Source organism: Pseudophryne corroboree, chromosome 2 (assembly GCF_028390025.1).
Source record: "Pseudophryne corroboree isolate aPseCor3 chromosome 2, aPseCor3.hap2, whole genome shotgun sequence".
In the NCBI taxonomy this organism is placed as follows: Eukaryota; Metazoa; Chordata; class Amphibia; order Anura; family Myobatrachidae; genus Pseudophryne; species Pseudophryne corroboree.
In genome coordinates, this window is record NC_086445.1 from 396394100 (window position 1) to 396418846 (window position 24747).

The following is a 24747-nucleotide window of genomic DNA, read 5'->3' on the forward strand; positions in this document are numbered from 1 at the left end:
AGCAAGATCTTGCGCACTGACAGTGGCTGGTGGGTTAGGTGAGGGAGGGACAAGAAGTGATTTAAATGTATTAAAAAGTCGCTTGGGGTTAGAGGCTTGAGCAGAGATGAGAGATTGAAAATATGTTTGTTTGGCAGTGTCCAGAGCAGTACGATAAGAGTGGTAGGTGGTCTTATATGTGACAAAGTCACTTGAACTACGAGATTTACGCCACTGGCGTTCAACTTTTCGTGAGAGTTTTTGTAAGTGTCTAGTGTATTTAGAGTGCCACGGTTGACATCTAAGTCTACGTGGAGTGTGATGGGTAGCTGGAGCCACTTCATCAAGTGCTGTTACTAGAGTTTGGTTAAGGTGTGACGCAGCAGTCTCTGGAGAGGTGAATGTAGAAATTGGTGAAAGTAGTGGTTGCAGAGAGGTAGATAGTTGTTGAAAATTAATAGCGTTAATATTTCTGCGGGTAAGAGGTGTCCTTGTAGACTTTAGGGACATGGAGTTTGAAGTAATGGAGGAGAGCATGCATGTGATAAGGTTGTGATCTGAGAGAGGGAAAGGAGTGTTAGCGAGTTCAGAAACAGAGCATAGTCTGGTGAATACAAGATCAAGGCAGTGGCCCTCCTGATGAGTAGGGGAGTCAGTCCATTGGGAGAGGCCAAGAGAGGAGGTTAGAGAGAGTAGTTTAGAGGCATGGGGAGATTGTGGACTGTCAATAGAAAGATTGAAATCACCCATAATGATGGTGGAGATGTCAGAGGATAGAAAGTGAGGGAGCCATGCAGAAAAATCTTCCAGAAACTCTTTGGGTTGCCCAGGTGGGCGATAGATAGCTGCAACACGCAGAGAGAAAGGGGTGAAAATCCTAATAGAGTGTACTTCAAAGGATGTAAATGTGAGTGAGGGAACAGGTGGTAAAACGATGTGCGTGTAAGATTTGGACAGTAATATTCCAACACCCCCTCCTTTGATGTTACCAGGCCTGGGGGTGTGTGTGAAGTGGAGGCCACCATGTGACAGTGCTGCAGGGGAGGCAGTGTCTGATTGTGTGAGCCAGGTTTCTGTTATAGCCAGCATACTGAATTTGTTTGCTATGAAAAGGTCATGAATAGCTGTTAATTTGTTGCAAACAGAGCGTGCATTCCATAAAGCACATTTTAGTGACTTGGATGTAGATGGGAGACAAGTGATGTTGATAAGGTTTGTTGATTTTCTATTCCGTTGTGAATCAGCTGAATGTGAGCATGGTATGTGGATGGGACCTGGATTTGGGGATATGTCACCAGCTAGTAGAAGCAGAAGAAGAGAGAGATAGGTATAGTTGGGGGAGGTGTGTGATAGTTTCTTATGGTGACAGGTAGAGGATGTGACAGTTAGTGCACATAGATAGGTTAAAAGCTCATGAGTGTTAATAAGAGGGGAGTGGATTAATGAGGCTGCAATGTGTACAGAGCGATAAATAACAGGAATAGTGAAGGACGATGTCATTTTATAGAGGATACCATGAAGTGCTATGAGTAAAAACAGTTTGTGGAGCATGGTGTTTATAAAGAGTAAAGTATAGATAGAAAAATGCTTATGGAAATTGTTAATTAAATGGTAGATTTACCTGCTTTCCAATGTTTTCCAATGTTTGTTCAACTGTTGGTTTAACTGTTCTTTTTAAAATTTCCTAACTTTGTAATTTCCAAACTTCGTATATTTCTAAACTTCTGACAACTGCCCCGTAGACAACTGCCCCATAACTGAATGCTAACATATACTAGTTCAAATTTACAAAGGCTTCAGCTGAAGCTAATTGGACATCTAATCAAAGGAATTATATTACCCTGTGTTAAGTAAACACCAGGCCATGTATGCTAATAAACTCCACTCCACTGACCAACATCTATACAAAGATAATATCAGCTATAAGCAAGTACTAATATTCTACAAATACAATTACATACACTGCTAAAATATACATTGGTGTGAATAGAGATCAAGAGGTATAGTTTGCAGGGATCAACAAGCAGAAATCCACATACATTTGAAAATATAGCATGGAGATGTCTGTGGGTTATTGCATAGGTGTAGGGATCAACAAGCAGAAATCCACATACCTGTGAGATGAAAAGATATATAGAAAGCTGATCAGTCCATATTCAGTGAGATATATGTAGACTAACTGTTGGTTTAACTGTTCTATGATAATGGTTAGCGTTCACTTCTTTCCTAGCTTTAAATAGCGTAGGGATAACTTCCTCCGGAATTCCCTTTTCCTTCAGGATCCGGCGTTCAACCGCCATGCCGTCCAACGCAGCCGCGGTACGTCTTGGAACAGACAGGCCCCCTGCTGCAGCAGGTCCTGTCTGAGCGGCAGAGGCCATGGGTCCTCTGAGATCATTTCTTGGAGTTCTGGTTAACAAGCTCTTCTTGGCCAACCCGGAACAATGAGTATAGTTCTTACTCCTCTCCTTCTTATTATTCTCATTACCCTGGGTAAGAGAGGCAGAGAAGGGAACACATACACCGACTGGTACACCCACGGTGTTACCAGAGCGTCCACAGCTATCGCCTGAGGGTCCTTGACCTGGCGCAATATCTTTGTAACTTTTAGTTGAGGCGGGACGCCATCATGTCCACCTGTGGCCTTTCCCAACGGTGTACAATCATTTGGAAGACTTCTGGATGAAGTCCCCACTCTCCCGGGTGGAGGTCGTGTCTTCTGAGAAAGTCTGCTTCTCAGTTGTCCACTCCGGGAATGAACACTGCTGACAGTGCTAACACATGATTTTCCGCCCATCGGAGAATCCTTGTGGCTTCTGCCATCGCCATCCTGCTTCTTGTGCCGCCCTGTCGTTTACATGAGCGACCGCCGTGATGTTGTCTGACTGGATCAGCACCGGCCGGTGTTGAAGCAGGGGTCTAGCCTGACTTAGGGCATTTAGCTCCAGAATATTTATGTGTAGGGAAGTCTCCTGACTTTTCCATAGCCTTGGAAGATTCTTCCCTGTGTAACTGCCCCCCAGCCTCGAAGGCTGGCATCCGTGGTCACCAGGACCCAGTCCTGTATGCCGAATCTGCGGCCCCCTAGAAGATGAGCACTCTGCAGCCACCACAACAGCGACACCCTGGCCCTTGGAGACAGGGTTATCCGCCGATGCATCTGAAGATGCGACCCGGACCACATGTCCAACAGATCCCACTGGAAAATCCTTGCATGGGACCTGGCGAATGGAATTTCTTCGTAAGAAGCTACCATCCTTCCCAGGGCTCGCGTGCATTGATGCACCGACACCTGTATACGTATTAGGAGGTCTCTGTCTAGAGACGACAACTCCTTGGACTTCTCCTCCGGGAGAAACCCTTTTTATCCTGTTCTGTGTCCAGAACCATACTCAGGAACAGTAGACGCGTCGTAGGAACCAACTGCGACTTTGGAATATTCAGAATCCAGTCGTGCTGTTGTAGCACTTCCCGAGATAGTGCTACTCCGCCGAACAACTGCTCCCTGGACCTCACCTTTATAAGGAGATCGTCCAAGTACGGGATAATTATTTCGGCCATTACCTTGGTAAATACCTCGGTGCCGGGGACAGACCAACGGCAACGTCTGGAATTGGTAATGACAATCCTGTACCACAATTTTGAGGTACTCCTGGTGAAGAGGGTAAATAGGGACATGCAGGTAAGCATCCTTGATGTCCAATGATACCATGAAATTCTCCAGGCTTGCAATAATCGCCCTGAGCGATTCCATTTCGAATTTGAACCTTCGTATATAAGTGTTCAAGGCTTTCAATTTTAGAATGGGTCTCACCGAACCGTCTGGTTTCGGTACCACAACATTTTGGAATAGTAACCCCGGCCTTGTTGAAGGAGGGGTACCTTGATTTCACCTGCTGGAAGTACAGCTTGTGAATTGCCGCCAGTACTACCTTTCTCCGAGGGCAGCAGGCAAGGCTGATGTGAGGTAACTCCAGCCTGTATCCCTGTGATACTATTTGCAGAACCTAGGGATCCACCTGTGGGCAAACCCACTGGTCCCTGAAGTTCCCGAGACGCGCCCCTACCGCACCTGTCTCCACCTGTGGAGCCCCAACGTCATGCGGTGGACTCAGAGGAAGCGGGGGAAGGTTTTTGATCCTGGGAACTGGCTGCTGGTGCAGCTTTTTCCTTCTTCCCTTGTCTCTGTGCAGAAAGGAAGCGCCTTTGACCCGCTTGCTTTTCTGAAGCCGAAAGGACTGTACCTGAAAATACGGTGCTTTCTTAGGCTGTGAGGAAACCTGAGGTAAAATTTTTTTCTTCCCAGCTGTTGCTGTGGATACGAGGTCCCAGAGACAATCCCCAAACAATTCCTCACCCTTATAAGGCAGAATCTCCATGTGCCTTTTATAGGCAGCATCACCTGTCCACTGCCGGGTTTCTAATACCCTCCTGGCAGAATGGACATTGCATTAATTCTGGATGCCAGCCGGCAAATATCCCTCTGTGCATCCTTTATATATAAGACGACGTCTTTAATATGCTCTATGTTAGCAAACTATTATCCCTGTCTTAGAGTATAAATATTATCTGACAGGGTATCAGACCACGCTGCAGCAGCACTATTTATGCTGAGGCAATTGCGGGTCTCAGTATATAACCTGAGTGTGTATATACAGACTTCAGGATAGCCTCCTGCTTTTTATCAGCAGGCTCCTTCAAGGTGGCCGTATCCTAAGACGGCAGTGCCACCTTTTTTGACAAACGTGTGAGCGCCTTATCCACCCTAAGGGATATCTCCCAACGTGACCTATCCTCTGGTGGGAAAGGGTACGCCATCAGTAACTTTTTAGAAATTACCAGTTTCTTATTGGGGGAACCCACGCTACATTACACACTTCATTCATTCATCTGATGGGGGAACAAAACACTGGCTGCTTTTTCTCCCCAAAAATAAAACCCCTTTTATGTGGTAATTGGGTTCATGTCAGAAATGCGTAACACATTTTTCATTGCCGAGATCATGTAACGGATGTTCCTAGTGGATTGTGTATATGTCTCAACCTCGTCGACACTGGAGTCAGACTCCGTGTCGACATCTGTGTCTGCCATCTGAGGTAACGGGCGCTTTTTTTGAGCCCCTGATGGCCTTTGAGACGCCTGGGCAGGCGCGGGCTGAGAACCCGGCTGTCCCACAGCTGTTTTACGTCATCCAGCCTTGTAAGGAGTTGACATTGTCGGTTAATACCTTCCACCTATCCATCCACTCTGGTGTCGGCCCCACAGGGGACGACATCCCATTTATCGGCCTCTGCTCCACCTCCACGTAACCTTCCTCATACCACATGTCGACACAGCCGTACCGACACACAGCACACACACAGGGAATGCTCTGACTGAGGACAGGACCCCACAAAGTCCTTTGGGGAGACAGAGAGAGAGTATGCCAGCACACACCAGAGCGCTATATAATGCAGGGATTAACACTATAACTGAGTGATTTTTCCCCCAATAGCTGCTTATATAAACAATATTGCGCCTAAATTTTGTGCCCCCCCCTCTCTTTTTAACCCTTTGAGCCTGAAAACTACAGGGGAGAGCCTGGGGAGCTGTCTTCCAGCTGCACTGTGAAGAGAAAATGGCGCCAGTGTGCTGAGGGAGATAGCTCCGCCCCTTTTTCACGGACTTTTCTCCCACTTTTTTATGGATTCTGGCAGGGCTATTTATCACATATATAGCCTCTGGGGCTATATATTGTGATATATTTGCCAGCCAAGGTGTTTTTATTGCTGCTCAGGGCGCCCCCCCCAGCGCCCTGCACCCTCAGTGACCGGAGTGTGAAGTGTGTATGAGGAGCAATGGCGCACAGCTGCAGTGCTGTGCGCTACCTTGGTGAAGACTGATGTCTTCTGCCGCCGATTTTCCGGACTCTTCTTGCTTCTGGCTCTGTAAGGGGGCCGGCGGCGCGGCTCTGGGACCGAACATCAATGGCCGGTTCCATGCGGTCGATCCCTCTGGAGCTAATGGTGTCCAGTAGCCTAAGAAGCCCAAGCTACCACCAGTTAGGTAGGTTCGCTTCTTCTCCCCTTAGTCCCTCGCTGCAGTGAGTCTGTTGCCAGCAGATCTCACTGTAAAATAAAAAACCTAAAATATACTTTCTCTCTAGGAGCTCAGGAGAGCCCCTAGTGTGCATCCAGCTCAGCCGGGCACAGGATTCTAACTGAGGTCTGGAGGAGGGTCATGGTGGGAGGAGCCAGTGCACACCAGGTAGTCCTAAATCTTTCTTAGCTGTGCCCAGTCTCCTGCGGAGCCGCTATCCCCATGGTCCTTACAGAGTCCCCAGCATCCACTAGGACGTCAGAGAAACTTATTTTCACCTGGAAGATGTTCACCTAAGGTCTCATTCAGAGACAGATAGGATTTAGTGACTTCACCCCAAGAAAAACTGATCTGTTTGAAAAGACTCAATTTATGTTACAATACTGCAGCTGTATCTGCCCGCATACATGCCGACGCTGCACGCTGACTGCCTGATAATGCTCTGACTGCCTGCTGCCTCTCTGAGCGTGACAGTCTGCTGCTGGAGCTCGGGCTGTCTAGAGGAGAATACTCAGTCAGGAGGCACAGTCACACACACACTGCACTGTGATAGACTGGCAGTAACTGCACCTGCACAAGAAAGTGACATAACCTGGAGGCGGAGCAGCTCATTTGAGGAGTCATTCAGCGGCACTGCAATTGTGTGTGTGAGAGGAGAGGACTGTCATATCACTGCTAGCCACCAATCAGCCACTAGGAGGACGCCACAGCCTGAGGTTTAGATACATTATTGAGAGTGTGAGTTTTGACTTTCATATCGGTGCAAATGTGTGTGTTTTTTTCTAATGATGCCAATGTGTTAGTTATTTTTCATGTGAATTCTATGTGTTTTATTATTTTACTGTGGGGGGTCTCTGTGCTTTATTATTTTTCTATCGGGGCCAATGTCTGAGTTTTGTTTCCCTATCAATGCCAATGTGTTGTTTACATTTCATGTGAAACCTATGTGTTTTATTATTTTCCTCTGGCGGCTTATGGCCCTCATTCCGAGTTGTTCGCTTGTTATTTTCCTTCGCATCGGTGCGATTTTCCGCTAACTGCGCATGCGCAATGTTCGCACTGCGGCTGCGTCAAGTAAATTTGCTAAGAAGTTTGGTATTTTACTCACGGCATTACGAGGATTTTTCTTCGTTCTGGTGATCGGAGTATGATTGACAGGAAGTGGGAGTTTCTGGGTGGTAACTGGCCGTTTTATGGGTGTGTGCGAAAAAACGCTGCCGTTTCTGGGAAAAACGCGGGAGTGGCTGGAGAAACGGGGGAGTGCCTGGGCGAACGCTGGGTGTGTTTGTGACGTCAAACCAGGAACGAAACTGACTAAACTGATCGCAGTGGCAGAGTAAGTCTCGAGCTACTCAGAAACTGCTAAGAAGTGTCTATTCGCAATTTTGCGAAACTTTCGTTCGCAATTCTGCTAAACTAAGATTCACTCCCAGAGGGCGGCGGCTTAGCGTGTGCACTGCTGTGAAAAGTGGCTAGCGAGCGAACAACTCGGAATGAGGGCCTATGTGTTTTATTATTTTCCTCTAGCGGCATGTGTTTTATTATTTTTTTATCGGTGCCATTGTGTGTCTTATTTACCTATTGGTGGCAATGTGTGGGGTTTTTCTCATATCAATGCCAATATGAGGGTTTATTCCATCCAGAGGCGCCAAAATCTATATTCACCCAAAAAATTTGTCTTAGGCCGGCCATGCTACGGACCCCTCTGCTTTCCTGTTCCCTCCCCCAGTGCCAGCTGTGCACTCGGTCACTGCTGTAAATTAAACAACTCTCACCTTCCCTGTGTAGGACTGCAGATGACAAACTGAAAAAAGGAATTTTTGTTTGCCCACACATTAAAAAACTGCTAACAGACAATGAGTTTCAGAAAAAAAAGGAAACTGTTGAAAAAGAGGCTTGGAATGCTTCAAAAAAAGTTTTAAAGAAGTTCTTGGGGAACTTCAAATATCCACACTACAAGCAAATAGTGGAAAGCATGCTAGAAAAATACAAAACATTAGGTTGTTTGATGAGCTTCAAAGTGCACTCTGTGGACAAGCACTTGGAATACTTTCCTAAAATTTTTGGAGCCATAAATAAGGAACAAAGAGAAATATTCAACCAAGACATAAAGGAGATGGAACAATGGGCCCAATTCAGACTTATACGCTAATCCGATGGTGGAGAAACTGCACATGTGCAGGATCCGTTTTGCGCATGTGCAGAACAGGTCCTGCATCCTCGCACATAATATCCCCTAAGCCCCAGCCTGATTGACAGGCTGAGGGCGTTTAGGGGCAGCAACTGGGTCCATTCCACAAAACGGAGGCGTGTCGCAGAATGGTTGATGTGGATGGTCACTTAATACACTCCTGGAGGCTGTGAACAGTTCAGACGATATCCAGGTCTCCAAATTAATTGGAATAAAACCAAGATATTTCCGATCCATAGATGGGGAAGTTTCCAGGTATTCCCTTCAATGAACCAAAAAATTCTACTATTTTGGAATTACTAATGACAGGTTTAAATACGTAAAGATCCACTGGTGGGATATCTAAAAAAACAACATGTGTATGTGGAAAAACTAACCCTTACTGTAAGTGACAGCATCAATCTTATTAAAATGCTTAACTGGCCAAAACATATGCCACTGCTTAAATCCTGGGATGTGGTTTTCAGGGTATCAACAAACATCTACTGTATCCTTATTCTGGATGTAGGGCCGGATTAAGCCTTGGGGGTGCCCGGGGCACTTAAGACAGGGGGGCCCCAATGGAAGGTGAGGGGTGTATATCAGATTGTGCATACCTACCAACATGTCCCATTCCAAAATGAGGGATAAAATGCTCTCTACCTGTATTTCCCACTTAATATATGATTGGCGTCACCTGTCTTGAACAATCTAATTGATAAGAAAGGTATTTCAACACAGGTGATTGCAATCATAAATTAAGAAGGAAGTCCAGGTAGAGAGCATTTTGTCCCTCCTGGAATGGGTCATGGTGGGAGGTATGGATTGTGTATATTAAATGTAAACCAATGGTGTATATTAGTTTTAAACTAATAGTTTACTATTGCATGGGTACTGTTTATAGCTCCACCTAATTGAAAGTCAACTATATTATAAACTTTTCTTGTAGTGTAACAAAGACAACTTAACCTTAAAATACACATGGATTTTTTTTTAAATCTTGTCACATGCAAGAATAGCAACAGCCTACTACTTACAGACTGGGACAGGACTCAGGAGGACTCTCTGTGTGTGTATCTCAAACCCCAAATTGTTTAGTTGCATAACAGTTTACACAGGACTCAGACACCCAAGCAGGGAGGAGGAGAAGCTGTGTCACTTACAGCTCTCTCCACCCTTCTATCTCTCCTCTGGTCGGAAAGCTCTGTCGGTAGCTGATGGAACATGATACTCCTGTGTCTCTGCCTGCACTGAATACTTCCTGTTCACATTCTGGCTGCTGGTTCTGCTGCTGCTTAAGGGGGAAAGCTAGTGATGTCAGTGTGCTCTGGCCGGGGGGCCCCCTGACAGAGGGGGGCCCAGGGTACAGTATGCCCTGCATCCCCCCCTTAATCTGGCTATGTCTGGATGGAATGTATTTTTACTTACAGTTTGCTCTCTGCCAGCATTAGTCTGTCTCCAAGCAGCTGGAGCTCTGAGTCCAGTTCCTGAACCCGTACTTCCGACTTATATTCTTTCTCTTGGTTTGATGCCAGAAGTGCCTCCAGGTTCTTTACAGTAATTCTCTCTGTGGCTATTTGCTTCCTCAGGAGTTCTACCTCTGAGCACGAGGATTCTAGCTCCTGCTGAAGCTGAGCATACAGTAGAACAGGAGAGAACACACTTGAGATTACAGTGAACGACTCATTGTTGAATGACATTCATATTCATTATACATTTTGATTGTGGTTTATTCCAGTTCATAATGTGATTCCTTATTTTACTGATGACCTTTCCCCACATTTTAAATCTTTCTCTTTTGGAGTGTTGAAAAAAAAAAGTAATTCACTGGCTCCCTAATGTGTCTGTCTCATTCAAATGTATGGTGTGCCCACCATCTAAGTTTACCATGGGCAGTGTCAGGATGGAGATAATCCCCTTTCTAGCTGCTCCATCTCCTCCTTCCCAACTGTTCTTCTCTGCCCGCCTCCAGGGCCCTCCTCCCCCCTTCACCCACCCCCTACAGTGGCTATTTATACCCCTTTCACACCGCTCAAATAACCCGGTATCGACCCGGCATATTGCTGGGTCGACACGGGTCAGCGTGCGGTGTGAAAGCACCATAGCTGAAATCCTGGGTCGCCTGACCTGGCAATTCAACCCGGGAATAAAGCAGTGTTATTCCTGGGTTCAATACCGGGGCAATGGCAGCGTAAACGGGCTCCCAGGTCGATGCGACCCGGGACCCGTTCACTACAACAGGGAGAGGCGGCGCGGAGACGACCTCACCTCCCAGCGCCGGCTCTGCCCCCTGTTGCTATGGAAACCTGCCCGGCATAGTGCCAGTAGGTGGTGTGGCGGGTGAATCCACTGACCCTGGGGGGGGGCGATATTCAGCAAATTAAGGGCGCCAGAATGAAATGATATTTTGCTCCCCAACAGGGGCGTATCTACCCATTGGCCAGGAAGGCACTCGCCAGGGGCGCCATCCGAGCAGGGGAAGCCGCCCGACGGTGCCACCCTCAGCCAATGGGTGGAATCCCTTAAGCCATAGTGTCTGGCAATACCTGCTGTGCCGAGCTGCCTGTGCATTGCCTGGGATGGAAGGCGGAGGATCGCTCAGCAGGCAGGAGCTGGCGCCGGTGTCCGGCACTGCAATGCACTACGGGGAAGAAACTGAAAATAAACTACAACTCCCAGCAACCCTTACTGTTGAGAGCTCCCGGCGGCAAGGGCTGCTGGGAGCTGTAGTTTATTTTTAGTTTCTTCACGTAGTTTGGTGTGGTGCCAGACACCGGCGCCAGCTCCTGCCTGCTGATCGATCCTCCGCCCTCCATCCCAGGCAGCACGGCACAGCAGGTATTGCCAGACATTACGGCTATCTGCTGGGATGTTGTGGGGTGGGGACTAGGACTATGTGCTGTGTGGTGGATCTATGTATGTGCAGGGAGTGGGAGAGGCTACTGCTACAGTATGTGCTAAGGGCGGACTACAGCTATGTGCAGGGAGGGGGACTATGGATATCTATGCTAGCAGGGAACTATTGTTATGTGATGGGAGGGAGGTAGGGTTACTGTATGACTGTGTTGGGAGAGGTGGAGACTATGGCTATGTGCTGGGGGACTATGGCTATTGCTTGGGGAGGGGGGGGGCTATGGCTATTTACTGGGAGGGGACTTTGGCTATGTGCTGGGAGGAGTATGGGGACTATGACTGTGGGGGCATATCTGGCACTGTGGGGGCTTATCTAGCACTGTGGGGGCATATGTGTATCTGGCACTGTGGGGGCATATCTAGCACTGTGGGGGCATATCTGGAACTATGAGGGCATATCCGGCACCGTGGGGGCATGTGTATCTGGCAATGTGGGGGCATATCTGGCACTGTGGGGGCATATGTGTATCTGGCACTGTGGGGGGCATATGTGTATATGGCACTGTGGGGGCATATGTGTACCTGGCATTGTGGGGGCATATGTGTATCTGGCACTATTGGGGACATATTTGTATCTGGCACTGCACTATTGGGGTCATATGTGTATCATGCCCCCATTTTCATTGGCCACGCACATTTTTTTGCTGTGCGCACGCACACAGTACCACTAAGAATTTTTTTCTACTTGTACCACTGGGTAGTGCACTGCACTGCACTTCTTTGCACTACTATTTGCTTATACTACCTGGTCTTGGGTGGCATAGCCTCCTCAGCCAGGCCAGGCACTGCTGATGTCTCCTCAGTGTTATAAGAATTACTATGTGGGCATAATGTGTAAAGGGAACTGCTACTGTGTGGGCATGATGTGTATAAGGGTTACTACTGTGTAGCATAATTTGAATTGGGGGAACTATTGTATGGACATGCCCCTTTCCCACAAGATCATGTCCCTTTATTGCACATGCACCTTCCCTATTTAAAATATGGGGGGCGCCAGTCCCTTACTTTGCCAGGGGCGCCCGGACCCCTAGATACACCCCTGCTCCCCAACCTAAAAATGTAGTGGCGGCCCTGGTGCAACTACAAGTTCTAATATGCCTGTGATTGGCAAATATGCTGTAATAAGCAGCATCAAAACAAGTGAACACCCAGCGGTAGCCTGAGTTTGTTCTACATTATATAATGCAATGAGATGTAGTGACTTGTAAGGCTCTTTTTCTTAGGCCATTACCTCTGGCTATGGAATGACAGCAGGAGGTTTTGCAGTGGCTTAGTAAGTGGTAGACATAAGTTCTGTACTGTAATACCCTCTGTCATCAGTAATATATATAGTAAGTTTCTAAAAACACCACACAGGTGTTTATATCAGTGCTGCTATCTTCAGGATAGCATGCCAATATACAGTACGAATGGTCAGCGGCACTGACCATTCTGACACAAGCAGCTATCGATTTCGACAGGTGCAGATGTCGTTGCCCATTCACCACAGCCAGGCACAGCTCTGTCCCTGGCTGCAACAGCTGCTGGCTCCTGGGCTGCATAGGAGATCTCGTCATAAAAGCGAGCTCTTGCGCATGCCCAGTGAGACGGCCAGGGGGAGAGACACAGCGCATCAGCACTAAGCTGATGTGCTGTGTGCTGTGTGCTCTGGCAGGGATCATCGGAGGGGGAGTTTTCACTCCCCTGCTCTGGCAGATGAGATTTTTATACATCTTGTCAGTGTACCTTCCTGCTTTGCCTTGATAATGAAGCGAAGCAGGAATTGCTATAGCGGCATGATACATGCCGCTATAATACATCTCCCCCTTAGTCACCTGCAGCAGTTCTCATAAAAGGAAATCATTTGCAAACATTACAAAAGTAACTAGAATACTAAGTGTCATATCCAATTAGCGGAGTTTTCGCTGGGGGAATAAGCTCCAGGTTTCACGCCCAAGCTATTCAATTATTCTGTAGACTTTGTCAAGCTTGAGAAAGTCCTCAGAAGTGGATGAAACGCGTTGCTGCTCTGTCTCTGGGCTGTGGGCTAATCTGCTTGGGGAAAGCTGACAGGCAACATATCAAGAACTTAGTGGTCTATTTACTAAGCCTTATAGAGAGATAAAGCACAGAGAGATAAAGTATCAGCCAATTGGTTTGTAACTGCCATGTTAAGGCTGTATTTGAAAAAATGACAGGAGCTAATTGGTTGGTACTTTATCTGTCTCCACTGTATCGCTCTCTCCAGTGCTTAGTAAATAGACTCCTAAGTTCCTGATATTTCAGACCCATTACTGTTCTGGACACAGGAGCAACTGGCAGTTCATCACCGCTGCGCTGCTCAACAGCCAATAGAGAAGGACATTACACAGGTGCTAGTATTAACATCAGGTACCGCCGCATCCAAACCAAAGCAGTCATACCGCTGACATATGCACTGTTACTTGAACTGTGCCCGCTGTTTTAACAAAAGTGCCAACTATACCTATTACCAGGATAATACTCTGGACATTGACATCTATTACCGGCTGCAGCCCGAGACACCGCTGTTTTAATTGGCTGTACTATCGGTACTTGTCCTGATATTGAACTGCACCTGCTTCAATATTAAGAGTGCCTATTGCACTCACTGATCATGGATCTGGTTTTGGATGCGCTTTTATCTTTTGCAGCACTTGAGATGGGTGTTAACAAGGGTGCATTACTGCTTGGCCTTGGAGATTGTATCCCTTTACAAAGCACCGCAAAACATGCTGCTACATGTAACAAGTTCCATAGTGTTGCCATACAATTAGAAACATTGTTGCAGTCCATAAATAGGATGTATTATGTGTGTTATATATTATAATTTATATATTTTTTATGTTTGACTCCTATTTTTTAAATAATTGTGTTGATTTGTTACATATTGCTTTATTTAATAAATAGAAAATAATATTGGATATTTGTAGTCTAGTATATTCACCAGTGCATTCTTACATTTAGGGGGAATTCAGTTAGCAGCAGTACATTACCACAGGCTGACTGATCACCCGGGGCTATTCAATTAGCCCCAGAGCAAGCAGTCATCTGGGATTTTTTTTTTACCTACCTCAGCGGGTTGAAAAAAAATCCCAGATGACTAGGGTTTAACAAATGCAGCAACACTATTAACGCATTAATCTGTGAACTTTTCACGGATTCTGGGCGTTAATGCCCGTTAACCTATGTTAACATCCATAAAAACGGTAATTTAACTGGCATTTCCAAGGCTATCGGTGGGAATTCAGGAATCCAATTGAATAGTTACTGGCCATGGCTACCTTCCCGTTATTACTTACTGCAGATAATATAATTTCCCCCCTTTGTATTCATGTAGATGCACTATCAAAACTTGCACCAGCCCTACGGCAGATGCAGTTTCTCTGCCCAAGCATGGCCTCCTATGTGAGCGGTTATGCATCTCTGTATGCAACCACTTTCACTCCAATAACACGCCTATAACACAGACCATCTCTGTGCGTCCAACTAAGCCACTCCCTGTCCCCGCCCAGGAACACCCACTACATTTTCAGCATATTGCTGAGACCTGGGGGTAAATTTACTAAGATGGGAGTTCTATTTAAGATGGGATGTTACCCATAGCAACCAATCAGATTCCAGGTATTATCTTCTAGAAGGTGCTAGATAAATGAGAAGTAGAATCTGATTGGTTACTATGGGCAACATCCCATCTTAAATAGAACTCCCATCTTAGTAAATTTACCCCCATGTGTCTACCATGTGCCTCAATCGCAGCACCACCTCACTATCTGGATGTATGCAGAGTGCGACATAGACGCATGCACAGAAGAAAATAAATGCTCTGCTGCGTCTGGCATCGGCAGTACTGGATGTGTGACTTAGAATTAGGCCAAAGCAAGCAAGTTAGTGTACTAAATAGCTTCTTTAACATACCCTTTCCACGTCTTGGGTTTTAGCACATAGTTGGCGGTTTATCATTTCTTTCCCAGAATCCAGTTTAACACAAAGCTCCCGTGTAGATGCCAGATCACTGAGGGCGGAAGACTTCTCTGCTTTAGCCTGTCGCAGCTCTTCCTCCATCCTTCCAACTGATTTTGTCAAGCTGCTGATGTGCGACTTGTAAGACTGCTCTGAGTTAATGTGCTGAGGAAACAATACGGGAGCGTTAGACGTGTGATTAAAATAGTGGCTATTATCAGGAGGCAATTTAATGTACCTGGCATACCTCTTCCATACCATGTCTTACATAATAAAACCTCACAGGATATATCATCCACAGAGCCTATATCACTATTTGCAAATTCAGGACAGACTGTGACGGCTTTTGTCCTAAATGTTGGGTTTTCAGGACTGTTTTTCCACCTTATGCATAAAACCTAATTGTAGGACAAGAGGTTGGGTTGAGCCTCTGTACTAATTATCTCTTCATTATTCAGTATTCCAAATGACACCTTTTTATACTTTATTTCTCAAAGTATTTTGATTAGTATTCTGGGGGAGCAGCCTTTGACAACTAAATAAATGATGTATAAACAAAGGCAGATGAAAGCAGTTGTCAGTGGTGGCGCATTTATTAATATTCTTGAATAAATATGTTTCTCATGGTAAGTTATGAATATCAGCAAAAGACAGAGAGTTTTCAAAATACAGTAAGGTAGAGGTAAGTGTAGTTCCGCTGTGTGCCAAGACCCAATAAATAAATCACTTTAATGTTAATGTGTATGAGTGTTGTTATTTTAGTTTGGTGAGATGGCATCTTGGTGCCCTCTTATATAGTCATGTACTCCTTTTATTAAGTGCCTCTGATGCAGATGCAGTGACTTAGTTTGACGTAATTGGTACATGTTATTAAGTATTCCCAGTGGGCCGATGTGCTGAGTGACCTGTTTTGTTTGTTGACAAGTAAACCTGCACCCCACATGACAGACAGCCCATCTGCATTGATTATACTCACACACTGCATTGTTCCAATTCATTCTGATATTCCATGTTTGTGTATACAGTACAGCAACTCTGCCATCTATCTCACAGCAGTGTATATACAGCATCAGTATATCATTACTTTGCCACTTAGGCTTTGTGATTGTGGATGATCTAGTTTTTGTGATGTCTAGTGTTTGTGCTTGGCTGACATGTAGGATTGAGTGATTGGCATATGGTGGATGTTATAAGCGAAAAATATATATTTTTCTAAAGAATTATATTAACTCCCTAATCGTAATGGTATACGATATTACCTAATATTTATTTTTTATAACTTTAACTTCCCCCTTGAAACTGGACATTGCACACTCTGCCAAGTCTCTGGGGTTGGGGGTTGCTGTTCCCATGGCTACACAGTACGCCAAGCTACACCTCTGCGCTGGACATGTGAGGCCACTTTTACACATTTTTCCATGGCCACTTTTAGTTCCCAATTGCCCCTGGATGTACACCAGAGATGGCCTTTGTAGTGGCATTAGCATAATGTCACAGACACAACTGAAGCAAAAGATGCAAGGAGGACATAACTGTCTCAGAATCACTCCCTATGAGAAGGGAGTAACCCGCCCCCCCCCCCCCCACCACCACCACAGACCACACCCTCTCAACAGACCTGCCCCCATTAGGGCTGTTTCCAGAAATTTCCCTGGCTAGTTTCCCATCCCAATCTGCCCATGTTAGCATCTGTAATCATCATTATACATATATCTATATCTATATATAAAACAGGGGTGGCCAACCAGTCAGTGACAAAGAGCCAAAAAACCTTGTTAGGTACGTCAAAGAGCCGACATCGAGCTGATGGCGCGCATGCAAAAATGGAATGTGGCCTCGTGCCTGCTAGACCACACCCCTGGTATAAAATACATTGAAAAAGCCAGCATGACATAAAATACATTTTTTAAAGCCAGATCCATTGAAAAAAGCCATTTTCACAAAAAATAATTGAAAAAGACAGATTCACATAATAAACTTCAGCTCCCCATGTGTCACTCCAGCCATGTGTCACTACTGCCAAGACCCTGCTGTGTCACTCCAGCCAGCTCCCCCATGTGTCACTCCAGCCAACATCTTTCTGTCACTCCAGCCAGCTCCCCCATGTGTCACTCCTGCTACCCCCCTCCTATGTCACTCCAGCCAGCACTCCCATGTGTCACTACTTCCATCACCCTCCTGTCACTCCAGCCAGCTCCCCCATGTGTGACTCCTGCTACCTCCCTCCTATATCACTCCAGCCAGCACCCCCATGTGTCTCGCCTGCTACCACCCTCCTATGTCACTCCAGCCAGCTCCCCCATGTGTGACTCCTGCTACCACCCTCCTATATCACTCCAGCCAGCACCCCCATGTGTCTCGCCTGCTACCACCCTCCTATGTCACTCCAGCCAGCAATCCCATGTGTCATAGAAACATAGAAACATAGAATTTGTCGGCAGATAAGAACCACTTGGCCCATCTAGTCTGCCCCTTTTTTTTTTTTTTTTTAATCTCTAACCTTAATTGATCCTTATTTCTTTGTAAGGATATCCTTATGTCTATCCCATGCATGTTTAAATTGCCCTACAGTCTTAGCCTCTACCACCTCCGATGGGAGGCTATTCCACTTGTCCACTACCCTTTCTGTGAAGTAATTTTTCCGCAAATTTCCCCTGAACCTCCCCCCCTCCAGTCTCAGTGCATGTCCTCGTGTCCTATTGCTTCTCTTCATTTGGAGACTGATTCCTTCCTGGACTTTGTTAAAACCCTTGATATATTTGAAAGTTTCTATCATGTCCCCCCTTTCCCTTCTCTGCTCAAAACTATACATATTGAGATTTCTTAGTCTTTCCGGGTAAGTTTTGTGATGTAGGCCATGCACCATTTTAGTTGCCCTTCTTTGTATAGTTTCTAATGTATTAATATCCTTTTGAAGATATGGCCTCCAGAATTGAACACAGTATTCTAGATGAGGCCGTACCAATGACCTATACAATGGCATTATTACTTCTTTCTTTCTGCTGCTGATTCCTCTCCCAATGCTGCCAAGCATCTGACTAGCCTTCCTCATTGCTTTGTTACATTGCTTACCTGCCTTTAAGTCACCTGAAATAGTGACTCCTAGATCCCTTTCCTCCTCAGTAGTTTCCAGTATAGTGCCATTAATACTATATTTAGCCTTTGGATTTTTGAGACCCATGTGCATGATTTTGCATTTTTTGGCATTAAACTGTAATTGCCACACTCTTGACCATTCCTCTAGTCTACCTAGATCCTCAATCATTTGTTTTACCCCACCTGGTGTGTCTACCCTGTTGCATACCTTTGTGTCATCTGCAAAAAAGGCACACTTTCCCTTTAATGCCATTTGCAATGTCACCAATAAAGATATTAAAAAGCACTGGTCCAAGTACAGATCCCTGGGGTACTCCACTGGTAACATTTCCCTCCTGTGAATGCACTCCATTTACCACAACTCTCTGTTTTCTATCCTTCAACCAAGATTTTATCCATTCAATAATCCTAATATCCAATCCCAAACTTTCAAGTTTATTGAGCAGTCTGCGATGTGGAACAGTGTCAAAAGCCTCACTAAAGTCTAGATAAGCAATATCCATGGCTCCACCTTTATCCATCACTTTAGTCACACAGTCAAAAAAGTCAATAAGATTTGTTTGACATGATCTCCCCCCAGTGAATCCATGCTGTTTGGGATCCTGTAAATTTCCGGATTTAAGATAATCTACAACTCTTTATTTTAAGAGTGTTTCCATCAATTTCCCTACTACTGATGTAAGACTCACTGGTCTGTAGTTGTTTGCCTCTTCCTTGCTTCCACTTTTGTGCAGTGGGACTACGTTTGCTCTTTTCCAGTCCTCTGGAATTACTCCTGTAGCTAATGACTGGTTGAATAATTCTGTCAATGGTGCTACCAGCACCTCTTTAAGTTCTTTTAGTATCCTTGGATGTATCCCATCTGGCCCCATAGATTTGTCCACTTTCAGCTTTGAGAGTTCTGTTAGGACCTTCTCCTCTGTAAATGTTCTTGTGTCATTTTCCTGAATATCCCTGAAACTTAACTGTGGCCCCTTCCCCTCTCTTTCAGTAGTAAATACTGAGCAAAAATAATTATTAAGATGATCTGCTATTAAATTGTCTCCCTCAACAAGACTCCCAGTGTCTGTCTTTCGTTTTATTATTCCGCCTTTTGTTTTTCTCCTTTCGCTTATATACCTAAAAAAAAGTTTTGCCTCCTTTACCCACTGACTGGGCCATTTTCTCCTCAGCTTGTGCCTTTGCACATCTGATTACCTTCTTAGTATCCTTCTGTCTAACAAGATATATCTCTTTGTCTTCATTATTTTGTGTCTGCTTATATTTCCTAAAAGCCATCTTTTTTGCTTTCACAATATTTGCTACTTCTTTTGCAAACCACACTGGCTTCCTTTTCCTTGTGTTTTTCCTAACACTTTTGATACAAAGGTCTGTTGCCTTTAATATTGCACATTTTAATGTTTCCCACCTCTCCTGCACGGCTTCCAAGTTCCTCCACTCTACCAAAGAATCGCTTACACATTTTCCCATCCCTACAAAATCAGCCTTCCTAAAATCCAACACCTTTGTTTTTGTATGGGATGAGTCAGTCTCTGTCTTTATGCTGAACCATACTGCTTGATGATCACTGGATCCCAGGTTTTCACCCACTTTTACGTCCGATATTCTGTCTCCATTTGTAAGTATTAAGTCTAATATAGCGTCTTTCCGAGTGGGCTCCCTCACCAATTGGTGGAGGGATGCTCCCTAAAGGGAATTTAAAATGTCCCTACTTCTAGTGGAACTAGCAACAGACACTTCCCAGTTTACATCAGGAAGATTAAAGTCTCCCATGATTATTACCTCTCCTTTTAATGCCATTTTAGTTATGTACTGCAATAGGTACTTGTCGAGTTCCTCTTCCTGACCTGGTGGCCTGTATATCACGCCAATACGAATACTCAACTTTTCCCCTGTTTCTATGGTCACCCAAAGGGCCTCAGTTTTTTCTTCAATACTTTGTATTAATGTAGTATTTATGCATTTTTTTACATACATTGCTACCCCTCCTCCGATTTTTCCAATTCTGTCTTCCTAAATAAAGTATATCTTGGTATAGCTATGTCCCAGTCATGATTTTCATTGTACCATGACTCTGTAATTGCCACAATGTCTAGATCATCCCTTGTCATTATTGCAATTAGTTCTGGGATTTTATTTCCTAAGCTCCTAGCATTTGCACACATAGCTTTTAGAGTTTTGTTTGTGCTTTTCCTGTTCCTAGCTATGTTCCTCTCTCTGCCTATTTTTATTTGGTTTTGATCTGAATTATCTTCTATTGCTGTGGATATGCTACCTATTCCCTTTGCCTGCAGAAACAATAGCTCTGTGTTGGGGGAGCAGATTTCTTTATTCTTGTTTGGTTCACTGCCCCCCCTCTGTTAGTTTAAATAGTTCTTGATGAAGCATCCAAACTGTTCAGTTAGTATTCTCGTTCCCCTTGAAGATGGGTGCAGGCCGTCACTTTTGTATAAGCTCCTATCTTGCCAGATGGTGTGACTGTGGCCTATAAATCCAAATCTCTCCTCATTGCACCATGTCCTTAGCCAAACATTGAAGTTTCTGATGCGATGAGTTCTGTCTTCCCCTCTGTGTACTGGCAATACTTCTGAAAAAGATACAGTGGTTGCCACCTGCTTCAGAGCAGTCCCTAACTTCCTAAATTCATCTTTTACGGCCATGAGTTCAGCATTTGCCAGGTCATTTGTCCCTAGGTGGACAATGACATCCACCTCCCCATCTTTTCTTGCTGCCTTCACAATTCTTAGCATGCGCTCTTTATCCCTTGGAGCTGTGGCTCCAGGTAAGCACCTTACTTGTTTCTCTACTTCATTTGCATTTCCCAGATGTATTCCTCTAATAATGGAATCTCCCAAGAGAAGTGCAGTCCTTTTTGGGGATGCAAATTTTCTGTTCCATTTCCTGTTCCTATAGTTGGTAGAAGTCCCCATATCCTCCGGTTCTGTAGTAACTCTATTAGTTGTATCTTCCAGCCCTGCAAGAGTAGCATATGAGTTTTGCAGTGTCACCGCTTGTGGGAGGTGTCTGTGTCCCTCTGGAAATCTCTGCCCTTGAGAGCCCACAGTAGTCCAGGCAGAATGTCTTCTGGTGGCTCTCTAAGGCAGTGGAGGCTTCAAAGACACAGACATCCTACAAATCTCAGCATGCAGTTTTGCTATCTCCTCCTTCATCAGAGAAAATTGCTCACAGATTGGACAGCAGCCGAGTCTCCACACTGCCTCTTTCCAAACAAATGCTTTACATCCATTGCACTGCACAAGGCCAAACATTGTATCAGATGTTAATGGAATTGCAAATCTTTGTGTCACTTTTTGTGTATTATAAAACTCACCTTTTTCTGTATTCTAACTCACCTGTTGCTGTTTCAAACTCACTTAATAAGCCAAGCCTCACTTTAGAATGCAAGCCTATCACTCCTGCTACCACCCTCCTATGTCACTCCAGCCATATCTCCCATGTGTCACTACTTCCAGCACCCTCCAACGTCACTCCTGCCAGGACCCTCCTGTGTCTCTCCAGCCAGCTCTGCCATGTGTCACTCTAGCCCACCCTCATGTATCACTACAGCCCACCCATCAACTCGTGCCATTGCAGCAGTCCCTAATGTGTCCTCTGTTTGCTTGTGGGTGTCTCACCTCTAGTATCTGACTCCTTCAGTTTTCAGTCCCTGTAGTGCTGCTGCGTGTCTGGCTGGAGTGCAGCGGTTTCTGTATCTGTTGTGGTCACATGATTTAGAGTGTTGGGAGACACATTTGAATAAAGAAAGAGCCACATGCGGCTCAAGAGCCACAAGTTGGCCACCGCTGATATAAAAGGTAGAAAAGGAGATTGACTCACTGATTGACTCATCTTGAAATCTCTTAAACCACAAGGCCTACAATCTTGAAACTTGGCAGTTAGCTTCTCCCAAGTGCTTGCTAAGAACCGTTTTTACAAATGTCACTGCCCATCCACGGAAATCGCCAAAAATGTATGTATGTATGTATGTATGTATGTATGTATGTGTATATGTATGTTCCAGCATAACTCCGGAATACCTGCAGCAATTTACACCAAACTTGGTACACATATGACTTACAATCTGGGAACAAACACTGCGGAGGTAACACACCCCTAGCACCTCTAGGGGTGATGCAGCGGCACAGAGTATTTCAGTAGACAGTATAACTCTGGAAGGCCTGGAGCAATTTACACCAAACTTGGTACATATATGACTACAATCTGGGAACAAACACTGTGGGGGTAACACACCCCTAAGGATGGGACAGCAGCACAGAGTGTATCAGGAGGAAGCATAACTCCAGAATGCCTGGACCAATTTACACCACACTTGGTACACATATGACTTACAATCTGGTGATAAAGCTGAATTCCTTTATCGTATAAACAACCCTTTATGAGGTCTAAGAACACTGTACGCTGTTTACTTAAGAAGTACCGTAAGGGTACGCTAGTTGCGTAACGATCGCTTAGCCGTAGGCGAGACGCTCAAGCGTCACGTTCGCTCACGGCCCAGAGATCACAGGCAGGCACGCTATTGGCTGTTGACTAACGTAATGATTCGCTATGGCGTAGCAGACGCTCGAGGCCACGAGGAGATCACCAGCGGCGCAGACGCTCACAACGCTATACCTTGATATCTATACCTTTAACAATGAGATACACAGTATACCTTTATGTAGAGACAATGTGTAAGTGCAACCTGGTGTAACCTGATTAACTACAAAGCTGCTTGAGCGTCACCGACGCTCTGTGAACACTTAACACTATGAGAAAATACACAGATACTTGTTTAGGGTCCAAAGCCTATTATCTGTATTATGACTATTATACTTGCAAAAAGAATCACAGTACAAATGATACACTACAATATAACAGAGACTTCCTAACCAAATAACTATACAAGAAATACAATACAATACAATACTAATCAAGGGAAAATACGAGAGAAAGTGAGGAGAGAGAGAGAGAGAGAGAGAGAGAGATATATGAGAGAAATGGCTCACAGAAAGACAATGATTACGGAGAGAAACTTACGCACAAGGGTAACGATCGCAAGCGCTTCTGGACAGCCAGCTTCCCGATTATCAGCAATGAGAACCGTTTGATGAGAAGTGCCAGCTGGATGCCACAGGCCCGTCTTTTATGCTACTCACACAATGCAATCCAATGGTCCCTACAATCTCATTGTCCATTGGACGCAGGAATTCGGCTTCGCATTATAACAAAGGTCATAGGTTGAGTCATACAGGTGGGCTGTCTTGTATCAGTGGCCTTGGTTATGCAACACAATGGGTGATGACTAACACATTCCTGTCTTCTGGAGAGCTATTGTTTGGTGAATACAAAACAGAATCCTATCTCTGGGTTTTGTTCTATATTCATGATGTCCACTTTCAGTTGAGACAATGACATCTCAGCCCTCATTCTCCTGGATACAAACCCTAATCCATTCGTAAACACAGGTGTTGGCCCTCCTCATTGAGTCTCAAAGCTCAGTGTAATTAAAGGCCATTGTACTCCGTCTGCGGGAAAGATACTGATTTGGAGTACAATTGATCTTCAATTACTATTCCGGTGCTTACCTTATGCATGTAAAGATATGAGGCCCTCCCAACATGCAAACTATTGTTTGGGGGATCTCTGAGGTCAAAGAGCCATTTGAGACCCACTGATACCTGTCTCCAACTGTTCAGGTGCATGACTAAGTAAGAACAAATAATAATAAATGGACATAACTTCTTATGTCCATAACTATTCGCACGAGCGATTAATCCGCTCCAAACCAACACCGGAATATTGCTATTTAAATACTCTTCCGATGGGTACCAAACACTGCTGTATGACTCCTGTTAGACCCTTCGCACAATACAAAGAGGGATTCCTCCGTTCAGGGACATTCTATATTAACCAAACTTTCAGAATCTATCAAAGGGACCATGATCTATAAAATACATTATTAATGAAAATATGTAACGATTGAGTCGCACGCTATGATTACATAAACTCTACCGTAAATACGCATACCGTGCGCCTGCGGGTGCCCGCGGCTGTGAGTATGTGCACGTACGGGAGAGCGTACGCATGCGCAGCGTGGACATGAATGAGGTGCAAATATGGCAGTGTGCATAGAGATATTTTTCTGACTTTGACAGTCTACCCTTTGGCAGTCAATAATAACTGCCACCTTCTAAAACATTTCAAAAGGAGAAAATATAGGTCAGGGGTTAATTCATTTCCATGGTTGGGTAAGGAAGAAGAGAGGAGTAGGTGTGAAGAGGGTATGACCTAGTGAGATAGCAGAAGCATGTGTGTATGAGTCCATGTTTGGGGGGTCATGTATCATCGTGCCGTACGTGTTGTAAATCAAGCTTCGAGGTATTGCGAAGTATACATTTGAATTCCTTCTTATCCCGTATCAAGGGTCTGTGGATGGGCTGTCAAACTCTACCGAGCTCATTTCGGCTGTGGTTGTAACAAAATGGGGAAGCACATTTTAGTTGATGATACATGAATAGGGGAGGTATGTAGTTGCTGATATCTGTGCCTGT

The 24747-nt window shown here is 45.0% G+C and overlaps 1 protein-coding gene across 3 annotated transcripts in view; it reads right to left on the reverse strand.

Annotated features, from left to right (window-relative positions):
- TSGA10 (testis specific 10) overlaps positions 1–24747 on the reverse strand; it is a 184649-nt gene that overhangs the window by 15172 nt on the left and 144730 nt on the right. For all 3 annotated transcript variants that reach the window (XM_063953349.1, XM_063953351.1, XM_063953350.1), the window contains 2 exons: positions 15056–15265; positions 9656–9858 (listed from right to left, as the gene is read on the reverse strand). In XM_063953349.1, the coding sequence (XP_063809419.1) occupies positions 9656–9858; positions 15056–15265 (413 nt within the window). The remainder of the gene's footprint in view (positions 1–9655; positions 9859–15055; positions 15266–24747) is intronic.